This window comes from Hipposideros armiger, unplaced genomic scaffold, assembly GCF_001890085.2.
Source record: "Hipposideros armiger isolate ML-2016 unplaced genomic scaffold, ASM189008v1 scaffold_3, whole genome shotgun sequence".
In the NCBI taxonomy this organism is placed as follows: domain Eukaryota; kingdom Metazoa; phylum Chordata; class Mammalia; order Chiroptera; family Hipposideridae; genus Hipposideros; species Hipposideros armiger.
In genome coordinates, this window is record NW_017731353.1 from 7,035,572 (window position 1) to 7,046,953 (window position 11,382).

At 55.9% G+C, this 11,382-nt stretch overlaps 1 protein-coding gene across 2 annotated transcripts in view; it reads left to right on the forward strand.

Moving 5' to 3' along the window:
- The window catches only part of WDR5 (WD repeat domain 5), a 16,697-nt gene extending 5,775 nt beyond the window's left edge, over positions 1-10,922 (forward strand). For both annotated transcript variants that reach the window (XM_019639691.1, XM_019639685.1), the window contains exons 4-12: positions 161-234; positions 593-682; positions 901-990; positions 1,202-1,285; positions 4,062-4,117; positions 7,127-7,173; positions 9,385-9,460; positions 10,277-10,310; positions 10,650-10,922. In XM_019639691.1, the coding sequence (XP_019495236.1) occupies positions 161-234; positions 593-682; positions 901-990; positions 1,202-1,285; positions 4,062-4,117; positions 7,127-7,173; positions 9,385-9,460; positions 10,277-10,310; positions 10,650-10,826 (728 nt within the window). In that variant the 3' untranslated portion in view covers positions 10,827-10,922. The remainder of the gene's footprint in view (positions 1-160; positions 235-592; positions 683-900; positions 991-1,201; positions 1,286-4,061; positions 4,118-7,126; positions 7,174-9,384; positions 9,461-10,276; positions 10,311-10,649) is intronic.
- Positions 10,923-11,382: the final 460 nt, after the last annotated feature.

Genomic DNA, 11,382 nt, shown 5'->3' on the forward strand with positions numbered 1-11,382 from the left:
GGGAGGCGCCTGAGGATGGGGGGGGGCATTCTCTGTGGGCGGTGCGCGCTCAGAGCTCCTGAGCGATTCACTCGGTCCCTGGGGGCTCATGTGGGAAAGCCCAGATTTTGGACTCTGGATGACTGGACAGCCTCAGCTCTTTTTTACTTCTTTCTTTCAGCTGCAGATAAACTCATTAAAATTTGGGGCGCCTATGATGGAAAATTTGAGAAAACCATATCTGGTCACAAGTTGGTAGGTGTGGGCGCTGCACGCTGCTGACTGCTGGGCAGTATAGCTCCATGAGCAAGTGGGTCGGGCCCCACTCTAGGGCTTGTCAGGTTAGGATGTTACATTCCCCCCCCCCAATTTTTTCTTAGTCGTTATTTACCTGTGTTTTAAGCAGATGCTTTTGACCGTCCCCAGATGGGCACCTGCCCCTTGCGAGGCCTGGCAGAGCCGCGGAGGACATGCATTTTCTCGGGGACCACACTAGCTATAGGTTTCGAGAGTGGGATGACCGTGCATATTTGTCTTTAGTTGGGGGTTTGACCTTTGTTGGTTATTTGTATTTTGTCCCATCAGGATGGTGACCCTGTGTTTTTCTCTCCAGGGAATATCGGATGTGGCCTGGTCGTCGGATTCCAACCTCCTTGTTTCTGCTTCAGATGATAAAACCCTAAAGATATGGGACGTGAGCTCGGTAAGCCGCACCAACCTCACTCTCCCTCCGGGTGAGGGGTGTGTAGGTGGCGAAGGGGCGCCGTGGGAGAGGCTGGGTTGGGTTTGGGGAGCAGCTGGTCCCTGGATGTCCTTGCTGTCGGCAGGTGCTTTGCAGCTGTTGTAGGTTAGGTATGGATGAGTGGGCCTGACACCGACATTAATTACTGGGAATAACAGTCTGACAATATTTCATTTTAGGGAAAGTGTCTGAAAACACTGAAGGGACATAGTAATTATGTCTTTTGCTGTAACTTCAACCCCCAGTCCAACCTCATCGTCTCAGGCTCCGTAAGTGCGCTGGGCTCTCCTGGTGGGAGGGGGAGTGAGTGGCCGTCGCGTCTCACTTTGTAGCACCCGGGATAGGTGAGCTTGGGTCCTTCTCTGCTGCTCTTGGGGGCTGATGGGGCGGGGTGGCTGGTTGTGGGTTCCGGAGGGTCTGTCAGCTCCTCCGCTCTCCCGCTCCCCGTGGAATCGCTTTAATTTCTTCCTTTGTCTTCAGTTTGATGAGAGTGTGAGGATATGGGACGTGAAGACAGGGAAGTGCCTCAAGACTTTGCCTGCACACTCAGATCCAGTCTCAGCCGTAAGTTCCTCTGGCCTGTAAATGTCCAGCTCTTGATATTCGCCCAGCAATACAGAGTGATGGTCAGAGATGGGGCGTTGGGGGCCCCAGACAGATCCCACAGTCCTGTGCCCCGTGGAAGGACAGGTGGTTTTGGCGGGGGCGTCCTTGAACCACAGCGTACAGGCTGGGGGGCGGCCAGGCCTGGAAGAAGAGGCCACGCATTGGGGGCTGTGGCCGGGAGTGAAGTGTGAGTTTAGAGTGGCGTTAACTTTGACGGGTGGAGGCTGGCGGGGTGACCCCCGCGTGGGTGAGGTTGCTCGGCAGGCAGGGCCCCTTGAGTGCACGGCCTGTGCTCCGTGTCCTGCCGAGTTGCAGATGCCGCCAATGTGCAAAATGAGTGTGCAAGAGTCAGACCACACACAGTGTCGTAAATCACTCCGTTTAAAAACTGGCCAAAGTCTCCCTTTGTTAGCAAAGAGCCTGAGGTGGTTTCGTAGTGAAGTCTGCCTTTGGAACAGTAGGAGGACTCCCGTGTAAACAGTCCGTTCCTTTTCACTGAGCAGGGGGTCCTTCTCACTCCCTCAAGTTGTGTGGGTGAGTGCTTCTCATCCTTGGAAGGCCTTTTGGCCCGGCTGAGGCCACTGAGGCCACAGCGGAACCCTGATCCACACAGCACGCGTGGCGTGTGCTGGTGGCTGGCGCGGAGGCCAGGCCCAGGGCATAGCTTTGCTAACCCGGGGCCACGCCAGTGCCTGGGTGTGGAGGAGGGCGGCTTGCTGAGGAGAGGGCGCCTGGCCCGACCCCATGCCTGTGCCCTCTGCCCTCCAGTGTGGAGCACAGTCCGAGTAGAACTGACTTTCACCCAGAAGGCCCATAAGCGAGCGCGCGCAGTGACGGTGACCAGGAAATGCACTGAAAGCGCCCTGTCTGCATTCTGTGGTCAGGGGTGGTGAGGTGGGGCCTGATTTTTAAACGGTAGGATTTTGAAAGTCTCTGTTTCTTACAAAAGTAACTTGAGCTCATTAAAATACAGGCAGTGCAGCGAGCGGAAGATGAGTCCGCTGCCCTCCTGCTTCCAGGGTCAGTTGCCCGCAGCTGGAGTCTGCCCCCGGGCGCTTTGGTTTTTCAGTGTATTTCCCAGTGTGCCTCCTGAACGTAATGAGCAGTGGTTCTGCACCATAGCTGCTCTGCGACGAAGGTGCCTTGGGCATCCCCATGTCCCCACATGTCCTGCAGCCCCCAACTGCTGGCACTGCGCGCCCTGTGGATAGCCGACAGTGTGCCAGTCACCCCAGGGATGCTTGTTTGTAACTCACTTTTACCAGAGGGCGTGCGGGGCACACGTTCCTTTGAAGGTTTGCGTGCGTGACGGTCTCTGCAGGGCCGACTTTAAAGGGGAACGCCGTGTCCGAGCACACGTGTTGAGCTTTTTAGCAGACACATCTTGGAGCCGGAAGCCTCAAGATGCTGGCATTCTGCTGGCCTCCTCCCCATTCTTGTCCCTTCCTCCACTTTATCGGGCCGCTGTCCTCTCCTGCCTGAACTCCTGTATCAGCTCTTCTTATCCTGAAGTCCCCCCTCTGTGCATCTTGTCCTGCACCCCTCGCCCCCTTGCCATAGCCGGGTGGCCTGTTTTCTCCTTTGCTTCGCTCACCATCTCCTGCCTCGGTGGTTTTGCCTGAGCTCATTGTCTCCAGTGTCCCCTCCGTAGGGAGTGCTGAGTGTGTTCATGTGAGTTGAGACTTGACGTCTCCATTAGGTTCTGTCTCGTCGCCTCTCGTTTCTTTGTAGCATTTACGTTTTTTGACTGTCTTCTGGACGGTACCGTATGGGCTGAATTGCCTCTGACACCTGTGTTTGCCACTGGTGGTACTTGGATGGGGTTGGGCACATTTATTCCCACTAAGATTCATTTGGAAAAAAGAAGAAAAAAACCCAAAGATAAGTCAGATAGAAGAAAGGGACTTCTCAGGTTGGAATTTTTTTATCAGAAGATGTGTCCCGCCTTCCCCTGTCATGGGCAGAGTTAGGCTTTCAGATCACAGAAATGGTGTGGAAATTCCATAGTGAAACCTCTGGGAGCAGCCACAAAGTGGGGATCTTACGGTGCCTGGGGACAAGGTTTGGAGCAGCCTGGACCTCGTCTCTGTCGCCGGTGCACATCCGGAAAGCTTGAGCTGCTGGGGCGTCCCCAGCACTAGGTGTCCAGGACTCCTGGTTCTCGGCACTGTCTGGGCAGGACCCCTGAGTGAGAAGGCACCAAGTCCGTTTGTGGGATAGTTACTGAGAAAGTGGGTTTTCCTCTCCTGAGTTTTGTTGCTTTTCCAAAGTAAGGTCAGGGGAAGTCATTTTTAGCCACTTTGGGGTCAGACTGCCTTCACCGCAGCGGCAGGTCCACAGACAAGCTCTCAGGCTCAGCCTCTACCCGGGAGGCGAGTGGGTCTTGGATGGTTGGTTGGTTGTGTGTGTTTGTTTCCAACAGTACATTTTGTAGGAAGTGATTTACCTACTCAAGACGGTGTCGGGGTTGGTTTTCTTTTTATGGTTCAAACATCCTTTGTAAAACAAACTTGCGTGAGACTCTGGGTAAAAATGATCATTTTATCTCTGCTGCTCACGTGTCTCAGCGTCTTCAGGAAATCAGCAGAATTGAAAGCAAATGATGGTGCATAGTGAGTATCAGGTGCATGGGTTTGTCGTGAACGTTCATGAGTGGGAGGGCCGCTCCGATAAGAAGCAACGTGTCGGTGGTCTAAAAGTACGTTTCTCTCTCCCCCTCCCCTCCTCCTGTCAGGTGCATTTTAACCGGGATGGATCACTGATAGTGTCGAGCAGCTACGATGGGCTGTGGTGAGTGGAGAAGCTTCCTTCATCAGCCAGTGTTTGGTAAAGGCCTCTGCACTGGGCGGGCCTCGGGGTGTACGGCAGCGGAAACAGGTCTCTACCCTCAAGCTGAGGCAGGGGCTGCGGACAGACAGACACACAGCACAGCCTTGGGGTGAAAGCACTGCCGAGGCAGACAGCGGGGTGCGGGGCTCCTCCGCAGATGCCCAGTGAGGCGCTCTGGGCTGGACCGGGCTCCGTGTACACACAGCCGGGTGTGAGCGTCACAGGCTCCCGGCCTTGGTGCGCAGAGGGGACCGTGCTGACAGCCGGGCAGTCAGTGAACCAGCCTGGCATCTCACTGAGAAAGTGTCAGGTTCAGGAGAGTGGTGACAAGCACAGCATCCAGCTTAGTCTCGGTGGGTCATGCTTGTAGGGCCCGGAGTTCATCATGCAAGTGTGCACATTTAAGAGACATGAGGGCAGACGGCAGAAGTCTATGTTTTAGATTTAACTCGGTGAAATCCGTGATGGGAGCACGTGCGGGTGAAGCGTTCGTTGTATTGGGTTTAGACGGATGGCATCGTGACTCATTGGGAGGGGACAGCATGGCAGCCAAGTGTCTGAGTTGATGACCCAAGTGGAACTTCCCAGTTTTGAGGGAGAAAGACAGTGTGAACTAGAAATTTGTCCACATTTAGCAAAAGTAACGTAAGAAGAAAATAGAGGCACATGAATAATACCTGTGACAATGTGTGGGAGGAGAGGCGATGAAACGGATCAGGTGTTCCAGGAGTAGCGGAGTCGGCTGAACCCCCTCATCAGAGGCCGTCAGGTTTGGGTTAAAAGCCTCCGACTCCTGGGTTGTCTCCGGGAAACGTACCTAAAACCAAGTGGCCACTACGGGTTTGACACAGGATGGGCAGGTGATGTCGGGCAGATAGAAAGCAAAGAGCAACATTACTTACATGAGTGGGATTTAAAGATGGAGCCTCAAGCAGGGAGAGGAACACGTCACAAACCAGGCGGACTTGATGACAAAGAACTCGAAACCTTTGCACCAAGCAACACAGCAACCCAAGGTGAAAACTGGAAATACCAGAACGAAAACCTAACACGTGTGACAGAAGGGGACCTAGGACTCAGCAGACCTGGATGCTAGCCCAGGCTGTGTGTACTCACGGGCAGGAAGGTGTGTGCTGAACACGGAAAATGGGCATTTTCTCAAGAGCAGAGACCAGTCAGAATGGCTTGTGGACTGGCTCTAAAAGCTTTCTAAAGAAATCAGAAAAATATAAAGCTACTAAGAAAGTGGAGGAGGAAGTTTATGAAGTTAAAAGATGGAGAAGGGGGGAAAACAATAGAAAATTTTGAAAAACTCTATTCTTTAATAAGGCCAGTAAATATTAGACTTTATAAGCCCAAACGAGAGAAAAGAACAACAATAAGCAGGTTGAAAACAGCGTGGGTGGCTTCCCACAGGAGGGTGCTCCACATCACAGCAGCAGGTGCGACTTGAGCAGTTTCTGTTTCCTGAGTTGACTGAGGAAGGGGGACTTGGGGGACCCATCCCCAGTGAAGGGGCTGGAAAAGGTGGTTGAAAGGCTAAAAGTGCCATTGGGCCCCGTGATTTTATACTGGAATTTACTTACACAGCAGAGACTTCTACACCTGTTGACACTTCTGACCACAGAAGAATCGGGCGCCCTCTACTACATTACGGGTCTAGCACGATCCCCCTCCCCACGCTTAATTGCTGGTCCAAAACGAAAACCACAGCAGACATTTCACTCATGTAGAATGTCAGTGTCACGTTCCAGAGACACCATTAGCAAAGTGAGCCCAGCAGTGCAGTAAAAATAATATTCCATGACCAGGTGGGTTTGTTGGGTAATGACAGGATTGTGAAAATATAAACATCACAAAACCCATAATCTAATTAATCGTGCCAATAAAGCAAGGCAGACGGCCATATAATTTATTACCAGTAGAAGGCAGGCAGGCAGCTGATAAGAGCCAGCATCCCGTCTGAATAAAAACTCCATCAGCATAGGCCAATCTTGTCCATTTTCCACAAACTTGAATATCTTTTATAATAAGTGGTGACACGCTACATCCGTTTCTACTAACGTCAGGAGCAAAACAGTCATGCCATTCCCCTGTCGTTCAGTGTACTGGAGTTTCTAGTTGATGTGATAAGAAAATAAAAGTAATTGTTTGAACACTGGGTAGAGATTGAGCTCAGCAGCAGATGGTGTGTTTGTATGTTTCTGATTTAAAACCACTGATACAGCCCTTGACGGACACCAGCTTGTTCAGCCTCATACCAGTGCTGGGATGGGGCCACGTGGTTTTCGCCACCCAGCTTTTCAGTTGGGAAACTGAGACAGGCATCAGCACTTGCCCGTTCCCTTCAGCGAGTAAGTGACAGCCAGGGTCCTGCCGGCTACAAAGTGTGACCCAGCCTTTGATACGGGAAATGCTTGGAAACCTACAGTTTCTCTGTCAGGAGTTAACAGTAAGTGGGTGAGAAAACAGTTCCACGTATAGTAGTGGCAGAAACGTAATTCCCTAACACTGTTCCCCTTCCCCAATTCCCCATTAAAATCTTAAAAAAAAAAAAAAAAGAAAATTCGCTTTTGAACTGAAGGCTGTCTAGAAAACTGCATGTGATCGTCTATTTTTATATAAAACGAACTCCCCAGAGTGGCTATGTGTTCAGGTGTGTGTGTGCGCCTGGAGACCTGCAAGGAACCATGCTGGGCTCCGGCCCAGGGCCAAGGAGGGTGGAGGGGCCTGTCACCCCCCCGCGGTGCCTCTTGTGGACATGCGCCTTGTGGAAGAGAAACAAGCACACATGGAGCCCAAGGGTGCAGTGCCACCTCGGTCCCTAGACTGTAAGAGATGAGTGAGGCATACCTGAAAAAATGGAGGGAAAGTATGTCGGTTGTAAAGCTTGTACCTGATTAAGAACCATGGAGCACTTAAGCTGTGTGTAGGAACTCGCTTGTTAACAGTTTTTGTCTTGTTTTGCAGCCGGATCTGGGACACTGCCTCCGGCCAGTGCTTAAAGACGCTGATTGGTGAGTGCTGGGCTTCTGCCTCCTGTTCCATGTTTCTCTCCTCCAGGTGACGCAGCTGGGTGAGCTGGGGGCGCTCTCCTGTGCCGCCTCCCTTCTCGTCTGTCCTGGATCTGCCCCCTCTGGGAGGCTCCCCTCCCCCTGACTGCTCTGTCTCCCACCAGCTCCTTCCTGGTGAACTGGGGCCCCTTCGTGTCCTTGGAAGGGCCCCTGAGCCCACGGCTCTGCCTGTGCCTGGCAGACCCTTGGTCTTCCCCGGGCTCAGCCTCGGGGGCTCTCTCAGATCTGTCTTGAGCAGATGCGATTGGCCCTCCTGCCAGGGCTGCACAGGGGCGGGCGGGATGGAGCCTGAAGGAAGCCACGGTGGCCTCTGCAGGTGGCGCTGGAGTGGCGCCTTGGGGACGAAGGGAGGGCTCTGGGCCGGGGTGTAATGTAGTGAGTGGGAAGACTTAGCCTGTCCTGGGCAGGTTTGCGCGTGGACAGGGCGTGGTGGGCCCTGGGGAGGGGCTGTCCTGGGGAGGTTTTGATCAGGGGAGCGTTGCTGGTGGAGGGCCAATCACCCGAGTCAGCCTGGAGGCCTTCGCAGTTAGTTCTAGGTTTAGGGGTGGAGCAAGGCCGGCTGTAGCGTTCCGGGCTGCGGTCAGTCCCATGTGGGGGGAGCACCGCCGCTGAGCGCCCTTCCCGCGGCTGTCAGGGAAGCACACGCAGCCGTGAGGCTGCTGGGGCCACCATGACAACACCACAGGCTGGCGGCCTCAGCGACAGAAACTCCTCCCACTGCTCTGGTGTCGGCAGGCCTGTCCTCGGCCTTCTCCGTGTGGCCACGCATGCTGGTTCCCCTGTGAGCGTGCCCTGGTGTCCTGATCACCTCGTCTTACAGACACCGGTCAGCTTGGAGCAGGGCCCCCCGGAAGGGCCCTGAAGCAGCCCGTTAGAGGCTGTCTCCAGGTAGAGCCACGTCGGAGGTGCTGGGGTTCAGGCTTCAGGATGAGGGTTTTGAGAGAACACAGTACAGCTCGGCCCTAGCAGCGGCCTTAGTGGTTGCTTGCTCTACAGGGCCACCCTTGTGACGGGCATCCCACGTCGCACAGCCTCTCCCCGGGGGCTGGTGCCGCCACCTCTGCCGGGTGTTTAGCCCTGTTGTGTTGACACGTTTGACCCTCATGGCCACCCTGCAGCTGGGTGGGAAGCAGGCCCGGGATGCTGGTTGCGTAGCTCAAGGCCAGCAGCGAGAGCCCGGGGAGGCAGGGGTGCGGGCTGCCGTTTCCTGCCCATTTCTGACTGCAGGTCAAGGAGTTAGAACTTTCTGGACTTGAGCTGGCAGGTCCCGTGACGCCTTGCTAACCAGAGAGCTGGGGTTAGAACTGCCGGCACCCTCACCTCACCTCGGGGCTGCCTTCCCGTGTGGTCCTGGGACCTGCGGCGCCTGTGAGTGGCCTTTCCAGTGTCTGGGGCCAGTTGGCGGCAGAGGCGCCATGGCCAGGCCCGGGTCCTCCTAGGTGGTGATGCTGCTGTCCCCCGGTGCTCGGGACGCCAGCCACCCCTGGTCCCACACCAGGGTGCATGTCCCCTCCCCTCCTCACTCGGGCCAGGGAAACGCGCTCCTCCCAACGTGAGGCTTGTAGGACCGTCACATAGCTGGGCTGTCGGAGTGCTGACCCCTTGTCAGCTGTGAGAGGGGTGCTCGCTGAGCCCCGCGGTGGCCCTGACCCAAGTTCCCGGGGTTCAGAAGCAAGGACGTGGCCAAATGGTGAAGGTGGCTTCTGGAGGGAACTTAGAAATCTTGCTGTAACCGAGGAACAGGAAGACGTGAGCTTATCTACCCGTCACTCAGTGCTCGTAGTCTCAGCCCAGCTGGGGACTTGCACACTGTGCGTGTGAGCAACCTGATGCCACGTCCTCGTGCAGGCCCCTGCTGGCCGGAAGCCCGGCAGCCTGACTGAGTTGCTGGGCTCCTCAGGCCCTGTGGCACAGGTCTCTGGGCCTGTCGGGCCCGCGGAGCCGCGGGCTGGAGGAGCCTCGACATGGCTCTCACAACTGGCACGAGTGAGGGGTGAAGGGGGGTGCCGCCAGCTTGTCGGGGCTTCTGACCACGGTGGTGGCGGTGGCACCGGTGGCAGTGGCCTCACTGGGACGGTCCTGTGCAGTGACGGGGCCTCCTCCTTCCGGCCCCGGCCCCGGTGTCCTGGCCTCAGCTCACCTGTTTCCCTGCAGATGACGACAACCCTCCCGTGTCTTTTGTGAAGTTCTCTCCGAACGGCAAGTACATCCTGGCTGCGACCTTGGACAAGTAAGCTCTCGAGCCTCCCACCTGCCGGGGAGCCGCCTCCTCCAGTGTTAAGCCTCCTGAGCCCCGTGTGGACCCAGACACGGCTCCTGGGATGCTGGCAGGGGCCTGTGTGCCAGGGGCGAGTCTCTGCGGTGACGGTGTGGCCAGGGCAGCCCCTCCCCCGGCCCCTCTCTGGAGGGGGTTCCTGCCTCCTGGTTCTGTCTCAGCACCTTGGCGTGCCCCCACACGTGGGAGCAGACTTCCCCATCAGTCCGACTGTCGCCCTTCTGCCTGCGGGAGGTCCTTTAGGCTCCGCCTCCCTGTGCACACTTGGGACTGCGCCTGGGTCCCAAGCTCCCTGCAGGCTCTGCACCCCCCATGTGGGAGGGCTGTGTTCTTGCCCAGGGAGGAGGGAGTGCTGCCGCTGACCTCTGTTCTGGGGGGTTCTGGGACCAGCACCCCCACATCCCTTTCGCGTGGGAATGCGATGACCACGTAACGATTTAGGGAGCTCCCAGCAGCTTCCTTTAAAAACGTGTCTTTGAACCACAAGTATTTGGGGTTCTTGCACTTTGCGCTGGGATGTCCTTAGATCATCGGATGCCGTGTCCCGCCTGCTGGGCCCCCGCATATGGACGGGGGGAGGGGGCTCCTGCCGTCGGCTTTGCTGCAAACATGCGAGCAGCACAGGGGCACAGTGACAGGAGACAGTCACTCCTCGGAGAGACTGTTTGCATGTTTGCTGCAAACATGCAAGCAGCACAGGGCACAGTGACAGCAGACAGGCCTCTTCAGAGAGACCCCGGAAATGACTCACCCCCTTTCTCTGCCTTCCAGCACGCTGAAACTCTGGGACTACAGCAAGGGGAAGGTGAGCAGCTGGGGGACGGCTTGCTTGAGTCTGGGCTGTGCAGTGTCCTGGGCTGTGGCTTTGGTTGGTGACAGAGCTGAGCCTGGAGCTGAAGCAGAGGGGATTCAGCGAGCCGGCTCCATTGCGCTGGTTTAATGCACACTTCTTAAAGACGCGGAGTTTGCAGCCTGCCAGCCTGCAAGGCAGAGCCCAAGCACGTTGGTTTTGTGCTGGAGGGGTTTAGAGTGCTTTTCTGAACGAAGTCTAGTCAGTCATAGAGCGCCCGCCCTCAGACTCGGGGAGGCACCCGGAACGCGGGGAAAGCGTGACTGAGTAGAGACTGTTGCCCTTGCCTTGCAGTGCCTGAAGACGTACACCGGCCACAAGAATGAGAAATACTGCATATTTGCAAATTTCTCGGTTACTGGTGGGAAGGTAAGTTTTCTCCGGCGTCCTTCCCAGAGTGCCCCCCTGAGAGGTGACCCCGCTACAGGTTGGAATTCTTACAGATGCTTTCTGTGCTCACAACACAAGTAGGAGTTAGTTTTTTAACCCAAATGAAGTCACATGACGTAGCGCGTTGGTGACCCTCACTTAGATGTGGGATGTCTCTACACGGCGGCTCCTGGACCCACCCTGTTCCATTAACAGGCCGTAGGGAGGTGGTGTGATAACTGATCAGCTGGTACGTCCTTTAAGTCAGGACGTGTGGCCACAGCCTTCTCCCTGGAGGAGGGCTAGCTCAGGCACACGCCTGAGGGGTCCTGACAGGCCATCCCTACCCCAACCAACGGGTCTTCACTAGAACGTCTTAGTCACTTGGTCCAGGTGGAGTGTGAGTAAAGAGTAGATGTGACATTCAGCTGAGATGTAAGCGACACAAACACTTAGAAGGTGGTAATTTAAGAAAGCGCTTTATACCCCAGAAGTCAGGCATGTGGCACGGTTCTGAGTGGTGGGCGGGAGAGGGCAGGGCTGGCTGGACTCAGGGAGGGCAACGCGGGCTGTCCTGGACAGGGACGGAAGCTCCGGGTTTCGATTCCAGCACAGCAGCCCCCGGAAGGGAGGGTGTGAGTTTGGGGGGTCGTAAAGT